This window comes from Podarcis gaigeae (genome assembly GCF_964106915.1).
Source record: "Podarcis gaigeae genome assembly, chromosome: 14".
Classification (NCBI taxonomy): Eukaryota; Metazoa; Chordata; class Lepidosauria; order Squamata; family Lacertidae; genus Podarcis; species Podarcis gaigeae.
In genome coordinates this window covers 5967167-5991057 of record NC_139690.1, presented here as the reverse complement: position 1 = coordinate 5991057, position 23891 = coordinate 5967167, and the positions used below count along the sequence as shown (strand labels likewise).

The window sequence follows — 23891 nt, the reverse complement described above, 5'->3', positions numbered from 1 at the left end:
CCAGGGAACCCCAAAAGAGCAGCAGGATGTAGGATCACCAGGGCTAAGTCCATCAGAAGAAACTGCTGGATCAGTGCCAAGGGGGCTGGGCAGGCACGGTGGGCTCCATTTGTCTTCCGCCCCTCAGCCCACCCCCAGCAAGGGCACGAGTGTGCACCCACCCACACAAACACACACACACACGAGCGGTATGGAGACGCTCCGCTGCTGTTGTGACCAGAAGCGGGAAACACATACAGAGATGCAACAGGCAACCTCCTTCTCAGTGAGCAAGTCTCTTGTCCCCATTGGGAAAAGTGAGTGATCCAATCAGACCCAATGCAACATCACCTCCACCAGTAAAGACTAGCTGGAGGGAGAGCAAGGCGCAAACAATGAATTTCAAGGAGAGCTATAGCGGGCAGCCTCCCCCTCTCTCTGTTTGGGCAAACAGGAGCCTTGGATTCTTTCTTTCCTTGCTGCCTTGCAGTTCCACACTAGTACCTCTCACGGCAGCATTTAGGGGTTCCTGGAGTTCCCCACCGGCTTTGGATGTGTCACTCGCCCAGTACGCCAGGAGTCCGCAGCTAAGGCTGGCAAGGGACACATCAAGATTTACTGGGGCTGGTTGCATTTTGGGGAGGCATCTGTGCAAACATCTGGTCATAATAAAGGGATGAATCCAGAAAGCATCCTGGTTTCTAAACATAGTTTTCAACTTGACTTTGATTAGAAACAAGCCCCTTCTCTAGCTCGCTGAATTTCTTCACCCTGTTCCGTTTGCTCCACAAAGCGGGGTGGGATGAGTGGGAGAAAGACAGACCAGCGCAGAGCTCTAGACTGACCAGCTGGGGATTTGCTTTTGCTCAGTGTGATGTTTCCAAGGCCCTGGAAGGAGACTAATAAAGATAGGCCCGTTATCAGTGAAGTGGGAGCAAGGAGGAGCCCGATAAGAAGCAGTAGGGACAGGAAAGAGGAGAAGGAGAGAGAGGAAAAGATTGGCTAATTAGTAAAAGGCACAGACGATGAGACAGAAAGAAAACATTCTAGCTAGACAGAGGGGGCTGGCTTTTTGTGCGTGCAATAAACCCCTGCTTGTGCAACTTGGAAGCCCTAATTCTGCAGAAACCAGGGAGATCCCTTTTAACACATCTGCTCAGATCACACATCATTATCAGGTTTTGAGCAGTGGGCACACAGAACCTATTCTGCTCAGATAATCTCATCTGGGAACTGGGCAAGCTGAAGTCTCTTCCTGGAACAGCACAAAGGCCTCCCAAATTACAAGAAACAATGATTTGGGGATTATTTTCACTTCCTTTCCTGTTCCTGATACAACAGGAAAGATGGTCGATGTGTCAGCCAGCCACCTTCTTATTTTGCAATGTTGAGAACTGAACCCCCCCCCCCCCGAAAAAGAAAGGAAACTGATTTTTTTAAGAAGTCAACAGAAGGGCCAGTCCAGCGAAAAAGAAAACATTCTGAAAAGGGGGGGAATCTCAGGAGCTCCTTTCGAAATGTGACTTTAAAAAACAACAGGCTGAATCCAGCTCAAAAAATACATCTCTGTTGTGAGATCCCCAGTGAAATGCCTTGCATTAGACCCTGTCTGGTCTTAGCCCATGGCTGTCTCCTTCATCCTTCTCCATCCTGGCGTGTTCTGCAGCCTGCAGCATGGCAGTGCTGTCTAGGGCTGATGGGAGTTGGAGTCCAAGAACACTGAGAGGTCACCAACCGGTGGCCTTCCACATGAAGCATGGCGGTTCTGCTGCCACTAAGGCAAGGCCTATCTCCCAACACACCTAGGGGACCCAAGGGTACTGCTTGCAGGTGAGTGGTTCCCATAATTAGTTAATCATGACTCTTCCACTGTATTATCAACATTGCAGATGACATTCCACACTACCAGGAAGAGAGGATTCTGGGTTTCCTGCCCCCCAAATGCCCACATGGCTGTTTGCCATCCACATGAGTGGATGCAATGTAGCTAGTGTGGTGTGGGTGTTGTTTGTAGTGCAGCACACACTCACTATAAACCTTGTGGTGGGTGCAGTGCCATAGCTATTGGGCTAGCCAGGGTTTTTGCCCCAGGTGAAGACTCCAGAAGGGCACCATTGAGGCTCCCAGCCTGTATGTGTATGGGCGCAAATGCACATAGCGGGGGATACCAAACTGGGTCTTTGACCCAGTTGGTGAAATAAAACCTAGTTTCGCCCCTGGGTGGGTGCCATTTTATAATCTCATCAGTTTTTTTTTTTTAATGATCTTTTAATTAGTGCTAGAACATTTTTCTGGCTTTGCCCCAAACCCCCATGACAGAAAGAGTTAGTGCTATAGGACTTTAAGGGCAGAGGAACCAGAGACCAAATTGCAAACATGCGCTGGATTATGGAGAAAGCTAGAGAGTTCCAGAAAGACATCTACTTCTGCTTCATTGACTATGCAAAAGCCTTTGACTGTGTCAACCACAGCAAACTATGGCAAGTTCTTAAAGAAATAGGAGTGCCTGATCACCTCATCTGTCTCCTGAAAAATCTCTATGTGGGACAAGAAGCTACAGTTAGAACTGGATATGGAACAACTGACTGGTTCAAAATTGGGAAAGGAGTACGGCAAGGTTGTATATTGTCTCCCTGCTTATTTAACTTATATGCAGAATTCATCATGCGAAAGGCTGGGCTGGAAGAATCCCTTGCCGGAAGAAATATCAACAACCTCAGATATGCAGATGACACAACCTTGATGGCAGAAAGTTAGGAGGAATTAAAGAACCTTTTAATGAGGGTGAAAGAGGAGAGCGCAAAATATGGTCTGAAGCTCAATATCAAAAAAACGAAGATCATGGCCACTGGGCCCATCACCTCCTGGCAGATAGAAGGGGAAGAAATGGAGGCAGTGAGAGATTTTACTTTCTTGGGCTCCATGATCACTGCAGATGGTGACAGCAGCCACAAAATTAAAAGACGCCTGCTTCTTGGGAGAAAAGCAGTGACAAACCTAGACAGCATCTTAAAAAGCAGAGACATCACCTTGCCAACAAAGGTCTGTATAGTTAAAACTATGGTTTTCCCAGTAGTGATGTATGGAAGTGAGAGCTGGACCATAAAGAAGGCTGATCGCTGAAGAATTGCTGCATTTGAATTATGGTGCTGGAGGAGACTCTTAAGAGTCCCATGGACTGCAAGAAGATCAAACCTATCCATTCTGAAGGAATTCAACCCTGAGTGCTCACTGGAAGGACAGATCCTGAAGTTGAGGCTCCAATACTTTGGCCATCTCATAAGAAGAGAAGACTCCCTGGAAAAGACCCTGATGTTGGGAAAGATGGAGGGCACAAGGAAAAGGGGACGCCAGAGGACGAGATGGTTGGACGGTGTTCTCGAAGCTACCAGCATGAGTTTGACCATGGGGTCAGGAAGAGTCGGACATGACTAAACAACTAAACAACAACAATCTTTCATTTTGTTTTGTTTTTAAGTAAAGTTTTTGAGGTAATTGAAAATATTGATTTTTTTAAAAAATTGAGTCATCAGATTGTGCCCACCCCGACAAAGGCTATATTTGATGTGTGCTGAGCTGTTCCCCCCACCCTTTTAAAAAGACAGGATAGGAGAATGGTGCAAAAGGCATCTGTCAGACTTTCTGCGATCTGGGGGCTCTTCCAGAGAACCTCTTTAGTGAGCATCCACCCTGATTTGTTTTCACAAAACCTTCAGGGAGATCCTGCGAGGTCAGCATTAGTTCTTAATTTGTTTGCAAGAAGGTTGCACAATATTGCATTGAGCAATTGGGACCCCCTGCCTTCCTGGGCATTTCCTCCACTTTATTTACCACAAAGAGTTCTGATTTGAGCTGGTTGCACAAGAAGGCCCAACCCACTTTTATTGTGCAACCTAAATTTGCTAGTATACAACTGACTCCTGAGGGGGAAACAGAGTCGCCACGGAGGAAATGTAGGATGTAAAAAGAGCGAGTGAACGAGGCTTGGCAGTGCCACCTGAAATGCCCAGCATGGTGGAAGCACCCTAGCAAATGAGCCAAAAAATCAGTCCATATTGGGCAGAGCCATTTGCCTGTGGCTTTTGTCGCCCTGCAGTGGCCTCTGTTGGTTCGTTTTCCTTTCAGGCAGCCTGTCAACATTTCCACCCCATTTCCATGGTGGTTCCACCAGGTTTGGCTCAAGTCCACACATCGTGGCCTCTTAGCGTCCCTGCCCTGCCTTGCGCCTGAGGATGAGAGGCCAAAACTGTGAGGGGAAACCCGGTTTCTAAATCAGGACCTGGGAAGGCACCAGTGGCGTAGCGTGGGTTGTCAGCACCCGGGGCAAGGCAAGTAATTTAACCCCCTAACCCGTGGATTTGCGCCCCCTAACCCGTGGATTTGCGCCCCCTAACCCTAACCCTAACCCCCAGATGTTGCGCCCGGTGCGGCCGGCCCCCCCCCTGCACCCCCCATGCTACGCCACTGGAAGGCACTAATTAATTTGATCAGACACAAACGGCCAGGTCTTCCCTCCTCACCTAAGAGTTTTCTTTTGCGCACAGGCTTCCCAAACTCCAAACTGCGACTGGACTCTGAAAGAGCTGCCCTTTTTCAACACCTTCCTGTATTCAGCATTTGCAATCACGGCGGAATTTTACAGACCTGTTTATTAGACCCTCCTTTTGGCAAATGTTTTACACAGAGGATGGAGATTAAAGTCGGAATGTGGAGAGTCACATCCCAGAGTTTCCCGCCCGCCCAACGCCTGCTATAAAACCAGCGTTTGTGATACCAGAATAACGAAGTTTGACAAAAATGGCCCACTTTGCCTAAACATTGATCTTTCCGGAGCTGGGGGCCTCCTGTCCTCGGAAACTGAGCAGGCAACGTTGAAAGTTTTACTGTTTCCATATAAACCTCGGAAAGCCCCAGCAGTGAAAATGATCCGACTTTAACATGTTGTAGAAAAGCATCAATAACATTTGTGGTTCTCATTTGGATTCTCCTTGGCATTTTTAGAGTGGGCTTTCACATGTGCTCAGTGAAATATGGTTGCAGCCGGGAGGGATTAACAGGGACGCTAAGTAAGCCACAGAGTGGTCCTAATGAAAGGGATCAGCATTGCAACAGAGGGTCCCTATGCAGGGCGGGTGTGCCTTACTCCCTGGAAGCCCCTTTCAGCAGAACAGCATCAGAGCACCAAAAGCTACCTCTTAGTGAGGAAGACCATAAGTTCATCAAGCTCCCTCTTGTGCACAGAGCAGCTCTCTGAGGTTTCTGACAGGCCTATCTGGAAGGGGGGGGGGCAAGGCAAATAATGTGCTCTCCCACTGTCCTCCCCCAAAAAGCAAAGCATTCAAGCCAAGGTATCAGCTCCAGAACACATTAATGCTTGACATGTGCAAACAATGGGAGAATAAGACCTAATATAAGGTCCCATGGATCAGAACACCCCTTTCTTCTCAAGTCCAGGATTTCACTTTCAAAAATTGCAAGGCTTCTGTTGAAGCATGAGACTCTTAATCTCAGGGTTGAGAGGCAACAGATTCCTGCATTATAAGGAACTGGACCCTCGTGGGTCTATAATTTTATGATTCTCTACAATTTTATGATTCTCTACAATTTTATGATTCTCTGAATTTCTGACCCCAGGCAAAAGTGCCCCACTAACTAGCCAACCCATTGAGATTGGGTGAGTGGGCTTTTGGGAAGCAGTAAATCCCAGGATCTGTCTGTTTAGACAAATGAAGCTGTATCACCTTGCCTGTCTTTACACTGTCCTCTTCATACCTTCTCAGGTTCTGGGGACCAGGGGGAAGAGGAGTTGGTTGCAGCAGGAGGGGGAGACCCCCTGGGTTCCTCAACAGCCTGCCTGATCTCTGCCTCTTGGCCTCTCTCCTCTTCTGCTTCCACTTCTGCTTCTGCACTTCTTTCTGCCACAGCCTCTCCCTGCTCACTAAACCCTGTTGCCTCTTCAGCTTCCGACACCTCCCCCCCCCCCAGTCTTCTCCCTCTGACCACTCATGGTCATCCCACCGCCACTCTCCAGGCTCTGAGCCTTCTTCTGTTGGGGGTTCCCCAGCTGGTGCCTCCCACCATTCCTCTGCATCCAGCCGGCCCATCACAGTGGATGACTTGGAAGCGCAATTACTCAGACACTCTGCACATGCTCAGTGGGAATTTACTCTTATTTCATGCATTTCAAAGCTATGGCTCTGTGTGCAAATGTGGGGAGGGGTGTTAATAATCCCCTGAAGATTTTGGGGTCAGTTTGGGGGTGTCCAATTACACCCAGTGCAACCATCTGGACATTGGCTTCTTCTGCAGAGAGTTCCTCTTGGGTGACTTTGTGCTCCTATTCCAGGCTAAGCCGTCTGCCTCCTAAAGTCTCTCCCCCTCCCGGGACAAACTTTCCCACCCACCAAGCCCCTTTTAAATCAACTAAATTAGCTGCTAGAGGAACGAAGAAAAGCCCTGTGTCATGTTTCACGCTGGCCTTTGTTGTCTTCACCTTTGTGTGCAATATTAGACTATTACTCAGCGCTGCCGCCAAGGGGAGGAAAGGCCATCTCTGCCTTTGGTGAGACAACAGAAACCCAAGAGAGCTGTAAAGTCATCCTCCCTCCTTGTCAAAAAAAGAATCACCACCATGAAACAAATTTTCCTTGGTGCAGTGCATGGAGGAAAGCAGCTGCAGTGGGCACTGAACAGGCCAAATTCTGTCAATAGCACAGAAACTCTGGAATAGGGTCCAAATGCTCTCCCGCTGGAGGGGCAGGAGCATAAGCCATCTCCCAAGCCTCCATGGCAAAGCTTGAGCCAGCAGTGGAAGAAGGGAGGGCATAGAGACTCTACACTTGAAAGCTCCCCACACAGACTGGTTCAGATGCCTGTTGTTACTGGGGGTTCAGGGCAGCTGCATTCTCCAAGAGATGGCAAGCAAGGCACCCTTTGCAGTTGCTTTCACCCCCACTGACCCTACTAGAACAAAATGGAGGGGCCTGAGAGCACCAGACATTCAGAGACTCACAGTCACGTGGCAGGGGTTCTTTTGCACATTTTCGGACACAGTCTCCCTAGCAAGCAGCAATTGATGTTCAGGTTCTCTGGCTGAGTGGCAAAGCCTCCACAATGCATCTGAGCAGAGCTGCTAAAAAGAGGTGTGGGAGCCAAAGGCCATGGAATGAAAAGCGGGGGCAGGATGGGCAGTTGTTCTCTGCTCTTGCCCCCCCCCCAACTGTGTGTGGCGGACTTTGGGCTTCCAAATTTCAGTGGCACCTGGTGCAACACTAAAGTTTAGCACCCGCCTTCCTCTCGCACTCTGCTCTGCATCATTGTTGCAGTGCCCTTTGCAGCGCCAACACCCAGTGCAGCTGGACCAGTCGCTCTACCTTCAAACGCATCTGGGAATGGTTAGTGTCAGAATTGGACTGGGAGGGGAGGGTTTGGCCGTGGAGAAGCTCAGTGGGTGACCTTGGGCCGGTCACTGCATCTCAGCCTGACCCACCTTACAGGGTTGTTGTGGGGGAATAAATGAAGGGAGGAAGAACTGTGCACACCCCTTTGACCTCCTTAGAGAAGAAAAAGATGGGATGTAAATGCAATAAACAAACATTCTGAGTCACACTCTTTCCCCAAACATGGAGCCATCTGGTCCACGGTCCATTTCACTCCGCATCCTGCTTCCTGCCACACCAGCCCAAATGCCCCCAGGAGGCCCAGGAAGAGACCCTGGAGGGGGAGGCGGCAACATCCCTCTCTCAGTGGCAGATGTCACACACACGGCCTGTGAACATGAAACATCGCTCTATAGCTGCCATCCTGGCTAAGAGCTACAGAGATGCCCTCGGTCTACTCGTGACACAAATAAAACCCCAGGAGAGCCATGTCCTTGTAGGCAGGAGCTGTTGCTTCATAGGACTTGACTTACCCACAGGAATGGTCGCTCCATGGATTTTGTCTGCCCAGCCGGCATAATAGCGCAAAGTCTTGATGACGCCCTGAAGGTCAACATAGAAAGCCTGCAGGAAGGGCTTCCCACTGTTCAGTGACTCCATGGTCTGGAGGACAAAGAAGACAAAAGAAAAGGCATGTAGAGCCAGCGATCACAACCATTTCCTATTCAGAGACAGGACAGTAGAAAAAGGCTATTATAATTTGCAACTGGTGAGTTTTCGCCTCTCTGCCTCTGAGCCAAAGGACTGGATTTTGACCCTTAAGGCCTGAGGAAGTTGGCTGGGCATACACCAGGGACTGCCTCTTTAACATCGGTCTTTTCAGAGTGCATTCCTGACTGTACCTCTCCTGTGCCTAGTCAATATGCCAAGGGAAGTCACAGGGCCCCTTTGGACAGCTGCTCCTGTCTCCGTATCTGCAGAAGCTCATCAAAGTGCCATTGTGAGCTAGGGCTGGTCCAGCTGTACAAAGGAGCTGGAGTGGTAAGATTTTTCAGGGTGTGGATGAACAGCACATAATCTGAGAGGTACACTCCCAAATCACTCCTGGCATCTCAGCTGCTGCTTCAGCAACTTCCGAGCCACCGTGGGGTATCCTGGCGATCAAACTGGAGTGGGCAAAGAAGCCTGGAAGAAATGGGCGTAGCTGGATGGTAGTTGCCAAAGTTCAGTGCTATAATTGGGGGCACAGGATGTATCCCAGAAAGAGGCCCGTTCCCAACAGCACAGAAAGAGGGCATCTTAGGAGGAAGTTCTCCTGTACAAGTCGCACTGACATGATTGGGAGATATGCAATGCTCTTGCGTAGCTCCTGATCATCTGCAGGTGGCAAGCTACAGGGAAACTTCCCAGAAGACCATGTGTGCTCCATAGATCCACCTTCTCCACCATTCAAGTTGACAATACCCAGTACCCTTGAGCTGTCTGCCTCCCTTTTGCCTCTGGGCTCAGGTCAGCCAGATAAACCTGAAGTTCCTATGGACAGGGGCCAAGCTGAAAAATGAAAGCCTTGGGCTTTGCTACATTAATGAGAGCAGCTGGGAGAGAGCTTGCCAGAACCCTCTCCTAATAAGAAACATATTGAAACCGAAGGGTCAGCTTGTCCTTCTGAAACAGTGGTATCATGGTAAGTTTTGAAGAACAGGAGTATACAGTACATCATGATAACCCCCAACTAGAGCCCAAGACTCAGGCAGCAGCCTTAATCTATTTGTTGACATGCACCAAAGAGCAACAGGAAGTAGCATCCTGCCCTGTTTTTCAGGATCAGCGTGACTGCATCCCAGGCATCATTTCCTGGGAGAAGCTCCATTGAACTCAGTGGTGCCTGCATCTAACTGCACAGATTCAGTTTGTAAAACACATCAAGCTTTAACCAAATATCTTCAGATGAAATGCAAACTTTAGCTTTTCGTTAAAAATGCAAAACTTTGTGCAGAGAAGACATGTGTCATTTAAACTGCTTGTGTGAAGTGGGAACCGTCTTAAAGGAAAAGAAAGATGTATCCAGCTTCCGCTTGATTATTTTCTTCATCCTCTGACTTTCCTCACATCTGTCACAAACAAACGTGGAAGCCTCCTTATCACCTCATGCATCTACCAGAGCATGGAAGGGTCGGCCAATTACCCTAGCACTTTGGCAGGTGAGACCATCACACCTGCTCTGAAAAAGCCACACTCCTCTGTGCTCCTCGCTTTGCTTTGCCACTGCACTGTTCCTTGGAACAAGTCTCCAAGGAATCTTGCCGTGGCTGCCAAGACCCCTGCTGAGCGATGTGATATCTACGGCGTCCAGCCCGTCATCAAATAAGCCTGCTCTTCTCTAGGAAGGCTCCGAGCCCCAATGAAACAAGCCACGGGCCCTTCTTTAAGGGGATATTCCCATTTTAAAAAGAAGACCTTAAAGATCCTCTTAAGGAACCCCATAAAATTTCCACCCAGATCGCTTAAATCACTTTTAAGAGGCACCATTATCTCCCCACGATAGTTCCAAGCTGGGGGAAATGTATCCGTGAAAGCAGGTATAACACACAAATGGATGTGAGCCATAAATCCCATTGATATACGGAAGGGCAATAGCCATATTTTTCCCCCTGCCTCCCATCCTGCAATTGAAGTCAGTGGCATGGTAGGCGGTGGGCTCCGCTCAATAAAGAATTTGGCTCGGGAACCGCAAATCCAGCGACAGGCAGGGAGCTGACTTGATTTGCTGGGCCCCTCCCCTTCTCCCCGTGGCGATTTTACAGCATACACTGGTGGTAAGATGATTTAAGTGTTGACAAAGCTGGAATTAAGATGTTTGCCGGCTTAGTTCAAAGCACTTGACATGTGGAAAATAACATTAAGAGTGCCACCATGTCGGGGCCGACCACATGTGCTCCTCCGCGTCGTGCCTGAACTGTGCAGCTCAGCGTTCTCGCTGTGGCGTGCGGGGGGGGGGGTTACTTTGCACAGGCTCAGAAATTATTATTCTAGCAGGGGACTGGCAACCTCCAGCCTTCAGGCTGCGAGCAACCCACTGAGCACCCAAAGGCATCTCTCACAAAAGCCCCAGTGAAGGGGGTTGGAGAGCAGTGGTTTACATGCACAGAGAGTGCATTTGGACCCCAGAGCCTGAAGGTTTGAAGGATCCACAGCCCAAACAGACACAGACACAGTCACAGTTGCTCCTGGCACAAGCCTCTGACACAACTTTCTCCCCAAAGAGCTAGAGTGGGAGAAGCTATACAGTCGCAAGGGGGTCTGCCCACCTGTTTCTGCAGTGCTGCCCTTGGAGACTGTATAGAAGCCTCTCCCGAATTCAGCAGCCTGCATTCAGCAAGGGGATGCTTTGCTGAGAGACCTTCTTCTCGGGACTCCTGCCCAGTGGCAGATGCCATCTAGGAGCCATGTCATGGGGGTTGTTTTGACATGGGAGGCTTCAAGAACTGACCCTTGCCATAAACATACATGGACCTCAATTGCCCAGATGTGGAGCAAGGGCTTTCTCATTAGGGCTTTCTGGGAAGAGAAGAGTTAAGCCGGAGGGCCTTCTGGGTAGTGGCGCCCACCCTGTGGAATGCCCTCCCATCAGATGTCAAGAAGGTGAGCAATTGTCTATATTTTAGGAAGGCAGTCCTGTATAGGGAAGCTTTTTAAGGTTTAATGTTTTACTATGTTTTTATATATGCTAGAAGCTACCCAGAGTAGCTGTGGCAACCCAGACAGATGGGTAGGGTACAAATATGTTGTTGTTGTTGTTGTTGTTCAACCTTCAGATATTTTGGACTCCAACTCCCATCAGCTTCAGCCAGTCTGACCATATGATGCTGGGGCTGATGGGAGTTGGAGTCCAGCAACATCTGGAGGGTCCCAGGTTGACCATGGCTGAACTACCAAATCAACAAAAATCATTCTTTTTTTAATTGGGTGGCAGCTCTAATAAAACGTTTTTAAAAGCACATCAAACAAACTTATTTGCATGTCATATTCTGATGCCCAAAGCATTTTTAACAGTACTCTCAGCGGGCAGGAAAAACAGCACCCCACTCCCACCAGTCCCATTGCAAAACTTACAGCCAGTAAGGTTCTGTCTCTTTCCACCAGGTCAGCCAGCTTGTCTAAAAGACGCCCCCTTTCTGAGGCATCGAGCCTCCTCCACACAGAGCCCAGAGAGAAGGCGAGGCGAGCGGCCCTCACGGCTTTGTCTGTGTCAGGCTGTCAAAGGGGGGGGGGGGGAGAGAGAAACCTTAGTGAGTACAAAGTACAAACACGGCACCAGAAACAATCCTTGTTGGGAAGAAAAGATGTCGGTGGATAGATGGACTGACTGATAGGTGTCTTTGAAAAATACACAAAAGACATTTAGGATTTGTTCCCACCCATTTCACTAGTGCAGTTTATTAAATTCCTTACACACTATTTCTCTCTCAAAAAGACTCAAGGCGTCTTTCAGTGGATTAAAATATGCACAGGTGAAAAGAAGGCATGATCTGGCGTTAAAGCAGAAAGCTGTAGTCTGAAGCGCTTGGAATGGACCAGGGTTAAGATGAGGCTGACTTCCGACGAAAGAAGAATGGCAGATGAAATTAATGGACTATGCAGAATTGGACAAAATGACAGGAAGGATTCGAAACCAGAGATGGGACCAGAGATTTACAGAAGATTGGAAGAAGTATATGAATTATTGGAGAGCAACTGTAACCAACAAATTACGCTAGTAGGACTACAAGAAGTTTTGTAAGGAGAAATATACAAAGTGTTACAAAGTAGAAAAAGATAGAGATATTGGTTATGAGTTTGAAATGTAACAGGGAAGATAAGAAATGCATACTGAGAGATTAGATTGGAAAATTTTCAGACAGGACTGATGGAAGTCAAAAAAATTGAGTAAGATGTAAAAGTATGTTTAATTACTGTTGAAAATGATATCTTAAAAAACTAATAAAAATTATATTTTTAAAAAAGATGAGGCTGACTTAGACAACCATGAACTGGAACCAGGTAACCTGGGTAACCTGCCCAGGAAGGGCCGCAAGGCCGCCTGGCTGAAGAGGGCAGATAGATGCTTCTCATGACACACTTTGGGCAGCGAGGGCAGTGGCGTAGCATGGGGGGTGCAGGGGGGGCCCGGCCACACCGGGTACAACATCTGGGGGTTAGGGTTAGGGGGCGCAAATCCACGGGTTAGGGGGTGCAAATTACTTGCCTTGCCCCGGGTGCTGACAACCCACGCTACGCCACTGAGCGAGGGCAAGCCTTAGAGTGCCCCTTCCTCAGGCACAGAAGACCCTCCCAGGGGACTGTGGCTGCAGTTCCATTCCAGAGGCCAGAGAGGTTGGGGCACTGAGGTTTGGAGGTAGCCTAAGAGCCCTTCTCCATTTGCACACAGCCTGCCATTTCCCAGGTAATCGGGAGAGGGCGACCCTGATTGTGCCAGATGGGGGTGGAGGTGCTTTGAGAAGTTACCAGATAAATGTTTCCGCTTCTTCATCACACAGGAAATTTCTTAATCCCTTGCCCATCTCCAATGGCTGGCAGTGGCTCAGATGGGCAGAGAGGGCCCTTGGGTGGGCAAAGTGCCCACTTGCCAGCTGAACTGTTGTCACATGGAGGGTGAGAAGGAATCTGTTTCTCTGCCTGAGCCAAGGGATAGGGCAGGCCAGGTGTCATGAGAAGCAGACAAATTCCGAGGATACATTACCTTCTCAGCCTCTTGCACCTCACAGATCTGCTCTCCTGTTGCAGGGTTGGACACAGGGAATACTTTCCCACTCTCTGAGTTTTGCCATTCGTTGTTGATAAAAATCTGAATGAGAAAAAAATGGATTAAACAAAGACAAAGGTAACTTTTTAAGGCTATATGTGCTTCCTCATTTGCTTTCATCAAAGAGGGTGGGAGGCTCGCTGACATCCTTGCCCTCAGCCTTTGCCAAGGTGGTACCCGCTGGAAGTTTTGGGTTGACCAGTGTTGTAGTCCTGAACGTCTGGAGGGCATCAGGTTAGCAAAGGATGCTCCTGCTGATTTAAGGATGATCTCTAGGGCAGGGCATTCTTGGTGGTGGCCCTAAATATGCAAGGTGCTCCTGAGGTACATGTGCTCAGCTACTTTGCTGCTTCTTTTCCATGGCCAAGTACTAAGTCTGGTAATCAGAAATGAGCTTCCAGGCCACAGAGGGTTTTTTTGGGTTTTTTTTAAACTTGCAGCTACTAAGATGGTGGTACTGTTCTCATCTGTGCTGTTAAAGCGTCTTGGCACATCTTATTTTGGGGAGCGGCTCTTGTTTGTAATGAAGTGTGTGTGTGTGTGTGTGTGTGTGTGTGTGTGTGTGTGTGTGTGTTGCCACACACACCATGGGCAGGATCTGCTGCAGCAAGTTTGGCCAGCTCACCAGCTCCTGCAAATTAACATGAAAGCCTGGATCCATCTGTCACTCCAAATCAACAGTCCTTTTGCAAGAGAGATAGGATTTAAAGCCTTAAGTGGATTGCCTGAAATTGAAATTGGGATTCTCGGAGCACAAAGAGAAACTGCAAAACCCCAAATTGTTAAAATCGCACAACTATCCAGAATGAAGGCAAATCCGCCCAGAGCTCAGCCATCCAAATACCCCATCTCAAAACATAAACCTTTTTGTCATGGGAATCACCCAGATAATGTGAAATCATCTCCAACTTTACTCTTCTTCAAGGAAACAAACCGTTGATTGAGACGAAAACACATTGTGTGGAATTAACAGTAGCCTTGATCCGAGATGCAGGGCTGGCTCAAAATATTTCGGTGACGAAGGCGGAAAATCCAAATGGCACATACTCCCCTCCCCCTTGCGAACATGAAGACATCTATCTATTCTATCTATCATCTATCTATCATCTATCTATCTATCTATCTATCTATCTATCTATCTATCTATCATCTATCTATCATCTATCTATCTATCTATCTATCTATCTATCTATCTATCATCTATCTATCTATCATCTATCTATCTATCTATCTATCTATCTATCTATCTATCTATCTATCTATCATCTATCTATCTATCATCTATCCATCCATCTGGACATTTTCTGGTGCACCCCTTCTCAAAACCCATCTCAGTCCATTGAGTCTGTGCAAGTTTCCCCCCTCTGCTTCTCTATTTGCTACACCACCACCACTCAAAACTCCTTGACGCCTTTTGAGTAGGGGACAGAATACCTTCCTCACGGGATTCCAGGCACCCAAAGTTCTTTACAGTATACAAGACACATCACAAAGAAGACCAGGTAGCTCAACTCTTAAAACAGATGCCTGACTTCACAGGTTATCACAAAAACAAGCAGAGATCCAACCTTCAGAGATGGGAGCAACTGAGACATTCAACAGACAACAACAGCACAACACTTGGCAGCCTTCCCCAAGCTGGTGCCCTCCAGATGTTGGACTACAACCATTTCCAGCCACACAGCACCAAGGCTGATGGGGTCACAGCTATGTTGGCTAGGGTTGATGGGTGTTGTAGTCCAATGACACCTGGAAGTCAGCAGCTTGGCACGGGCTGACTCTTCCCGCCTCTTCCCACACAAGACCCAATGAAAGGGGGAGGAGCCACACTATCCTGCTTCTGGTGAGCCCAGCTGCCCACAATGGAGGCTGGTCCTGGGAGTCCAGACCTGAGTATGGAGCAGCACTGGCGAGTTGAAGACCACACCACATTCAACATTAATGGCGAGCTTCGCACCTGAGGGTACAATTTTTCTTGCTGAACCAGCCAGTGCTCCCTGTGCCCTGATCTGGCTTTGGATTCTGGCATGAGACCGGGGGCGGTATCCCTAGGATCCCCTGTCACTGCAGTCCCAATTTGGATTTTCTCTGCACACACCTGTGTTTGGAAACAGCGGGAACTCTCCTGTTTGCTCCAATAGGAGCTACCCCAACCCATATAAATTGCAGGTGCCAGGAGAGGGTTTTGAGTTGCAATTGTGCACTCAGAAGTATGCCACATGATTAACCTTAAGGTATGTCACGGGTGACGCTGTGGGTTAAACCACAGAGCCTAGAACTTGCCGATCAGAAAGTTGTGGTTCGAATCCCCGCGATGGGGTGAGCTCCCATTGCTCGGTCCCTGCTCCTGCCAACCTAGCAGTTTGAAAGCACATCAAAGTGCAAGTAGATAAATAGGTACCACAACAGCGGGAAGGTAAACGGCATTTCCGTGCGCTGCTCTGGTTTGCCAGAAGCGGCTTAGTCATGCTGGCCACATGACCCAGAAGCTGTAACCCCAGAGTCGGCCACTACTGGACCTAATGGTCAGGGGTCCCTTTACCTTTACCTATGCCCAGCCATTGTTCTGCCCCCTGCCGCCATCTCTGGCTGAGGGAAGGACCTATGGAGCCATGAAATAACATTACCACCCAAGGAATCTCCCCAATAGGCCGGAGTGAGTCAGGTGATATTCCTTAACTAGGGTTGCCCTATTTCAAGTGAAAATCCGGACATACACGATGGGTGAATCCCATATATACCTGGGAAATTATGGATGTATGGCAGCCCTACCTTAACCCCTTGCAGATCTGAGCAATGAAGAGATGTCAGCCTTCAGCACCACCATGGTCCAGACCTCAGCAAAGTTTGCCCAAGAGATTTTGCTGCCTGAGGCAAAGAAGGCAGATGGGACACATGACCTCATTCCATGTGCAGGATCCAACTGGACCGCCCACTGAATCTGACTCCCACACAAGGAATTAGGCAACATTTCCACACCCAGATCTGTGAGGGCAGCATGCTAGCTGAGGAGATTTGGGGGGGGGGGTGAAGGGGGGTGATGGAAGGTGGCTGAAGCTAACCCTGGCCACTTCCCGCTTGAAGCAGATGCTTCCCTCTGCCTAATGGAAGGGCTGATCCTGACAAGCTGCTGGTGCAAGTAGTCAATCCAACATCTTGTGACAATGAGTTCCACAGACAGCGTTTGGAGAATGCTGTTGAAAGGTCACTTTTTGAGTGACCCTGCATCCACTCCAATAGTTTTATTCTATACACGACCAGTTGCGGTTGACAAGGTGTCCAGCCAGCCTTCCAATAAGAGCAAGGCGTCAGGCTGGCACGGAGCAGAGAGAGAAGGAGAGGCTTGAGGGATTGCTACTGTTAATGGTTAACGTTCATTTCTTCCTGTTCCACTTTCTATAAACAAAGGACGGTCAAGGCAAGCTCATTACTGTAAACCGAGCGCCTCTAAATTGGCAGTAAAATTGGAGTATTTACTCTCCTGCCCATATAAAGTACCTCGTCCAAACTCTTGGAAGGGTTTCAAATCTTGAAATCCAGCAGCTGGCGGCTTTACAAGCACAACCTTATGCTTAAATAACTCACGTTTTGAAAGTTTTAGGCGTTTGGTGTCAGGTAGTGCCATTCCTCCACCGGCTTCCCTCCCCACCAAGACCGAGGTTCTTAGACAATAAATTTGAGCTTGCTGGGGCTTTTAAAGAACTTGTCCGGTTCCAGTGGTTGTTGATTAAATGTTTAGAGCCCGTACATTTGATCTGACTTTCATTACGGCCAGTTCGTAAAAACGCCACAGGCCTGGACAAGCGATGACACATTGCCCAAACAAGGAATCCCTGCAAAGCCTCAAATTGGGTTTTCGTTTCCCTCTTTTATTTCTTCTTATTTATAGTGACCATTGTAGTGGGTAACTTTAAATCAAGGGGACTATTTGACAGCAAATGTTGCTATCAGTGGATTATATATAACTCATCCCAAGGACCAGATGAAAAAGGGATAACCCCAGGAATGGAAGGGCTCGCCTCCATGTAAATCATGCTACAAATTGAACAACACCCAGAGAGGGCATTGTTCAACTTCAATTGTGAACCCTATTCAACGTTTACTATTCCCCTGGAATCAATGTTAATTAAGGCTGACTGCGGCCATAAATCAGCCATTGGGTTTTACAACTTAATTCTGCTTTAAGTGTGTGTGTGTGTGTGTGTGTGTGTGTGTGTGTGTGTGTGTGTGTGTGTAAATATGTGTGTGTGTGTGTAATCTCCCAAGAGTTGCTGAGGTCATTTGTTTTGGTTTGAACCCCAGAGTTACATTCCGTGGTTTGCTAAAAGGGGTGTCATGTGTTTGCTATGTGGCACTGTAAGCAGTTAAGTAATTTAGCTCATGGGGGCACGGTCCATGGAACTGAGCCAAATTGGAAGGGGGGCAGTAGGATGGAGAGAAACACTTGATATATTTTGCAAGTAACACGGAAAGCACATAAACATTTGCTGCTATCGCCTCACAGCTCAGAAACTAACTGCAGCCCAGAGCTGAACTCCCAATGTCCCTGCTCTCGCCTGGCATCTGAATTCCGGGATCTCACCCGGTTCTTGGGAGAGGGAGAGCCCCCCCCCCACCACCTCACCCTGTGAATGCTATTTTTACTGGTGTCTCATAGTTAGGACATTAAAATGCTGAAATGCTGTAAGCCACTTCAGCCTTCAGAAAAATAGAGGGATAAATATCCAGAAAAGGCATGTGATTGGCCCAGTTCTTAAGACCAGTGGCGTAGCGTGGGGGGTGCAGGGGGGGCCGGCCGCACTGGGCGCAACATCTGGGGGTTAGGGTTAGGGGCGCAAATCCACGGGTTAGGGGGCGCAAATCCACTGGTTAGGGGGCACAAATTACTTGCCTTGCCCCGGGTGCTGACAACCCACGCTACACCACTGCTTAAGACTGGAGCCATGAAATGTGCCCCCCAAGGATGCTGGGGGCATGGCTCTGGCAGAGTGCACCCCCTGCAAGGCAGCCTTCCTCATATCCTGCCTCTGGGTTTCCCACTGGCATCTGGAAACAGGGTGCAGGGCTAAGGAAACCACCCTTGGTCCAATTCCATAGGGCTCTCCTTGTGGATTCTACCTTGTCCTCTGTGGAGGAGGTGCTCTGGATCACTTTGCCCAGAGAGGGAAGAACTTCTCCTCGGCCACAGGCAGGGGAAAGAAAATGAGTCAGTGCATATCCATGGTGGGTAAAGGATGCTATCCTCCTGCCGGTCCAGTTTCCCCTCAAAAGGACTGTCAATCTCCTGCAAGGAATCAGAGACCTCCTGCATGGTTTGCCAGATGTGCAAACTGCATCAGAATGGGAAGAGGTGCTTCCATTCCAACCTGTCCTGTACACTTGTGGACCACAGCTCTCCTCTGCCTATTCCATCTTCTGGTCTTTGTTTCCCCCTGCTAGCCCAATTCTAGGACATCATCAGCCAGGGCTTCAGTCAATGGTGCTGGCTTCTCACACCCCAAATCCAAAGAAAAGGGGCCTCAGAGCCTCAAGCTGACAGAGGCAACCTCTACTTAGGAGCAGGCACAGAACCCCAGGATATCACACAGATACATCTACCCTGCAAGGGGCCAGAGCCCCACTGGTGGCTCCTACCTTTAAATTGTGTGGCAACGACACTGTTTATAACATCTCATGTAGTGGGTTGTCATAGAGGCACCTACAGCCTTCAGGATCCTGGCCTGGGAATTGGGAAACTGCCAGCAGACTGTCTCCAGTTGCTGCTGGGAGGAATAGTCAGCCAATTCTCTCCAGATTTCCTTCCCTCCCAAACCATGGAGTGTCGTTGGAACAGCCTGCCTTATGAAAAAGAAACCACAGGGTGATCTAAAGCAACCGGCCAGCCTCCACTGTTCCAAAATAATAAGGAAATGGGAGACAGCTAAGCAGAGTATACGATACTCTACCACCCATGACAACATCTAAATCGCCCCTTGCCTCATGTTATGAAACTAAATGGAATAATGGCCCTGTGGACACATCCTGGTCGGTGTTGAACACAAAACTGAGAATGAATGTGTCTCATCCATTTCTTAGCGACAAGTAAAATGAAGTTCATTCACGTTTATGGAAAAAGAAATTTCCCAGTGCTCAGGGGATTTACTTCAGATAGAAAACATAAATCCCACATCGGGCTTTCTTTTCTTTGCAGCTAAGAAATTATTGTATAAAACCTACCCACCCATCCCAGTTTCAAATTTGACATTTTCCTGCTCTATTCTGTATAGAACTGAAGTGGTGTGGGGGGTTTGAATACAAATTCCTTCTAACATCCACCCAGTTTGGACAGGACAATGTTGAAAACTCATGAACAGTAATACATCCACTGAGTCTCTTTTTTCTACCATCTCCTTTTAAACTCTGCAGTTAAAAGCAACCAAATTACAATCACCACTGGCCAACGAATCAACATGGATGGCATGCAGTGTAACCTTTCATTTCCTCTCTTGAAATATGTCCTGGAACGATGTGCGAGTGAATAATTTTCATTCCTCCTTCAATATTGATTCGTGATGATGTCATCAGGCATCTGCGGCGACCTCCCTGGAGCACCAGCAAGAACCTCAGCCAGTGGACAGAAATTAAGCCTGAGCCCTCGGGTCCTCCAAGGTGGAATTATTTTCCCATGGATTTAATAAACCATGTTCTTGTAGTTCTGCAATTCCATAATGTTTTTTTCCTCTCCCCCATACAGGAAGAGGATTTTAACATCCACATAATAACAGCTTCCCATAGGAGAGAAGCATGTTTTTGGATGAACTGGAATTTCCTAGCTCTCTTGATTTAGTAGCTGGTTATAGTTTCAATTCCATCAAAGTGATCCCTTTTTCATATGAGGCTCGTTCCTCCAAGAGGGTTTTTTTTTGGGGGGAGGCATTGGATGCCAAAGAAGCTTAAGGGAGGAATCTCAGCTGTTTGGCCCCAAGCGACCATCTCGTGGCTGCAGGAGCTGAGTGCATAATGACACTTTTTGGGGATAATTTTGGAGGCATGCAAAAAATCCAGCAGCCCCCGCTTCCCTTGGTAAATATTTCATAACACTGAAGATACCTGGCACCTGTGCCTCCGGAAATTTCATATCCTTCATTTCCTCTCTGTTTGGAAACTTTTCAAAAGCTCCAGCGCTGAGCCTGGCAAAGGAAAATCCTCTCCAACCCAAGGTGTGGTGCGTGATGTGTCTTGATTTCTCAGGGCTCATCAAGCACATGGCTGTCCTGATCCGACTCAAGCCCAAACCTTCCCGCCAGGGAATGACGATGCATTCCTGGGATCAGCTACCCACCAGCAGCTGGCTGAAGAATCCTTCCCAATGAACATTTCGCTTTGGAGGAATTTGGCTTTAGGGACTCATCACCAGCGGAACTTTGCAAAGGCCATCACAGATTCTGGCAAAGGCGGAAGACGGTCACCCGGACCCTGTCTGTCTCTGCCACCCACACTCTGTCCCCAAAGTGCCTGGCTGCTGCAGGTTTCCAAATATGAGGTACGGGGAATAGAGACCCAGAGCTTATTGGCAGGGCACAGATTTGGCACAAAGGAAGGTCTCAGGTCAGCCAGAGGAAGAGAAACCTGAGGGGGGGGGCTGAAAGGCTGTCAGTCCCATGGAAGGGTGCAGAGGAGGCCCCAGAGAGCACGCCTAGAGCGAAGGGGCTTAAGAGACAGGAGGGGAGATCTTGGAGAAAGGTCTTGGGGACAGGGGGTTTCACTAGGTTCTGTGGTTCAACCTCTGATTAAAAAGGATCCCAGGAAGTAGGAGATGGGAATAGCCTCTGTGGCAAGAACCCAGGAAGCAGCTGCAATACTGGGCCAGGTGGGTGATAGGGATGAGCAACTATAAAGGCAGCTTTGGATGCCTTTATCTCTGTACCTGCTGCCTCCTAGACAGACACACACACACACACACACACACACACACACACACACACTTCTGCATTGAGGTCCAGGAATGCTTACTCCTCCACCACTTTTTGCTGGGCTCAGTCTGCAGCAGTCTCTCTCTCTCTCTCTCTCTCTCTCTCTCTCTCTCTCTCTCACACACACACACACACACACACACACACACACACACGTCTGCATTGAGGTCCAGGAATGCTTACTCCTCCACCACTTTTTGCTGGGCTCAGTCTGCAGCAGTCTCTCTCTCTCTCTCTCTCTCTCTCTCTCTCTCTCTCTCTCACACACACACACACACACACACACACACACACACAGAGAGAGAGAGAGAGAGAGAGAAGACACTTCTACATAGACACATGAAGCTACCTTGGATGATTTTTTTAAATCCCATTTTTATTCTATCCTTCTTCATCCTCACAACAAACCTGTGAGGCAGGTGGGGTGTGTATGTGTGAGGTGAAGTGAAGGTCTCACACTCATGGCTACAGAGGAATATGAGTATCCTAGTGGCCGTCCCCCCCCCCCGCCCATCACTTAGTTGCGCTGACCCAGGTGAGAACCCTGATCTCTCTCTGCTGCTTTAGAGTCTGGGGGTGGATCCTGAAACCTTCTGCATTCAAAGTAGGTGCTCTGTCCCTGAGCCAAGGCCTCTCTTTGGTAAAAGGAGACAAGCACACAGCTGCACATTTTTGCTCGTGGACACAACTATCATGTCGGGACCATTAGTCTGCCTAGGCCAGTATTAGATGCTCAGACTGAAACAGCAGCTTGGCAGGGACTTGGGCAGACAGGTATTTCCTGCCACCTGCTGCCAATTCCTTTGGAGATGCTAGAGATTTGACCCGGGACCTACGTAATACATGCCAAGTCTGGGCTCTGCTGCTAAGTCCTGCAGTGACCAAGTCGGAAGTTAAGGAACCAGAGCAGACTCCAAGATGCTGTAGATCAGAGGACAGCTGGACCAGAGGTTGGCAGAGGAGCCCACTGAAGCACAACCCACAGCACCAGGGTCTATAGGACCAGAGCCAGAACCCTCACAGGCACCTGCCTTTGGCACCTCCCATGCTGTCTCACCAGTCCAATGGCATAGGGACCACTCTAGGACAGAGGGTTTCTCCAGGTCAGTGTACTGGCCCTTCCAGAGGTTCTTGTTCTCCAGAAAGGGGGGAGAACCTAGGAGGGAGAGTTTCAAAAGGCCTCAGGTCACTTCCAGCCCTCCTTAGAGCAAGCAGCTCCCTATGAGCTCTCCATGGTGCTGCTTTCCTCCTCTCCCCCCCTCCACTACCACTTGGGCTCTGCAGGACAAGAGCAGGGGAGATCCACAAGAGAGGTGCCACACATAAGAAGGCCCTGGCTCTCAGTGCCTCATCTGAGAAGACAAAGTTGACAATACATGGCAGTATTAGTTTGGAGAAGATGATATATGAGGAAAGGCTTGATGGAGATTTATAAAATTATGAATGGAATGGGAGGCGTGGAAAGAGAACCCTTTCTCCCTCTTCTATAATTCAGGAACTCTGGGACACTCAGTGACATTCCTCAGCAACAGATTCAGAACAAACAAAAGAGAGCCCTTCTTTGCACAATATGTAGCTAAATGACAGAATTCACTATAACACTGTTTTATTTGTTTTACAAATGGTATATTTTATTGTTGTGATGTACCTTAGACCCCGGGACGCGGGTGGCGCTGTGGGTTAAAGCCTCAGCGCCTAGGGCTTGCCGATCGAAAGGTCAGTGGTTCGAATCCCCGCTGCGGGGTGCGCTCCCGTTGCTCGGTCCCAGCGCCTGCCAACCTAGCAGTTCGAAAGCACCCCCGGGTGCAAGTAGATAAATAGGGACCGCTTACTGGCGGGAAGGTAAACGGCGTTTCCGTGTGCAGCTCTGGCTCGCCAGAGCAGCGATGTCACGCTGGCCATGTGACCCGGAAGTGTCTTTGGACAGCGCTGGCCCCTGGCCTCTTGAGTGAGATGGGCGCACAACCCCAGAGTCTGTCAAGACTGGCCCGTACGGGCAGGGGTACCTTTACCTTTACCTTACCTTAGACCCCACAGTATAGTGCAGGCAAGAAATCCAACAAACAAACAAGCAAATAAAATGCCATTAAAACAGAGTGCTCGACTAGATCAGTAGAGCTTGGGGTCTGGTTCAGAAGGATGGTGTCTTTTTGACTTCTTAATAAAACATAAAAGGTAGGTGCTGAATCTTTCTGCAGGAGCTGCTCTTCTACACTTGGTAGAATGTGCCCCTTTTGCAGTAGCACTGAGATTGTCTGTGTATCTCTGTTATTTTTAGGTGAAGACCTTCCTGTTAATCATCAGCTTTGGAAAATGCTGTCCTTGGGAAGACATTTGCAGTTAAACACAATCTCTCAATATTTATTCCTGAAAAAAAGCAAAAAGAGAGGGGGGAGGGCCTCCTTCTGTTTAACTTGGAAGTCCCTCTTCTAAGCACATATGAGAAACGGCTGGAATGTCAGCTTCATCCTCAGTGGCCCCTTTTGGCCTGAGCGCTCTCCGTGGCATGATAAATCACTGGCCAAATCCTTTACCTTTGCCTGTTTGATCTCAGCTCAGCAAGACCCGGTTTTGATGTGAAGAACACTCCAGATCTCTTAGGTCAGAGACAAATAGCAGAGCCTGTGACCTGCAAAGAGTGGCTGTTCGATTAGGCCCAAGTGAACCATCAGGAGGCAGCTTTGGGATGAGGGTTCACTCCAGCAAGCCTCCCGCCAGCCTCCTTAATGTCCCCCAATTCTCCTGTTAGAGCATTTCAAAGCCAGCTCTGCGGAGAGC

The 23891-nt window shown here is 48.7% G+C and overlaps 1 protein-coding gene and 1 long non-coding RNA gene across 3 annotated transcripts in view; one reads left to right on the top strand and one right to left on the bottom strand.

Moving 5' to 3' along the window:
* Positions 1–23891, bottom strand: part of ALDH1A2 (aldehyde dehydrogenase 1 family member A2) — a 70257-nt gene that overhangs the window by 28584 nt on the left and 17782 nt on the right. Inside the window, exons 3-5 of the mRNA XM_083712730.1 lie at positions 13099–13203; positions 11472–11612; positions 7892–8021 (exon numbers count right to left, since the gene is read on the bottom strand). Of these exons, the coding sequence (XP_083568856.1) occupies positions 7892–8021; positions 11472–11612; positions 13099–13203 (376 nt within the window). The remainder of the gene's footprint in view (positions 1–7891; positions 8022–11471; positions 11613–13098; positions 13204–23891) is intronic.
* Positions 1440–12361, top strand: LOC310831812. Of its 2 annotated transcripts, none has more exons than XR_014557981.1 (2): positions 1440–1809; positions 11833–12361. It is a non-coding gene; the product is annotated as an uncharacterized lncRNA (long non-coding RNA). The 2 variants fall into 2 exon arrangements; XR_014557982.1 differs by lacking the exon at positions 1440–1809 and adding an exon at positions 8170–11000.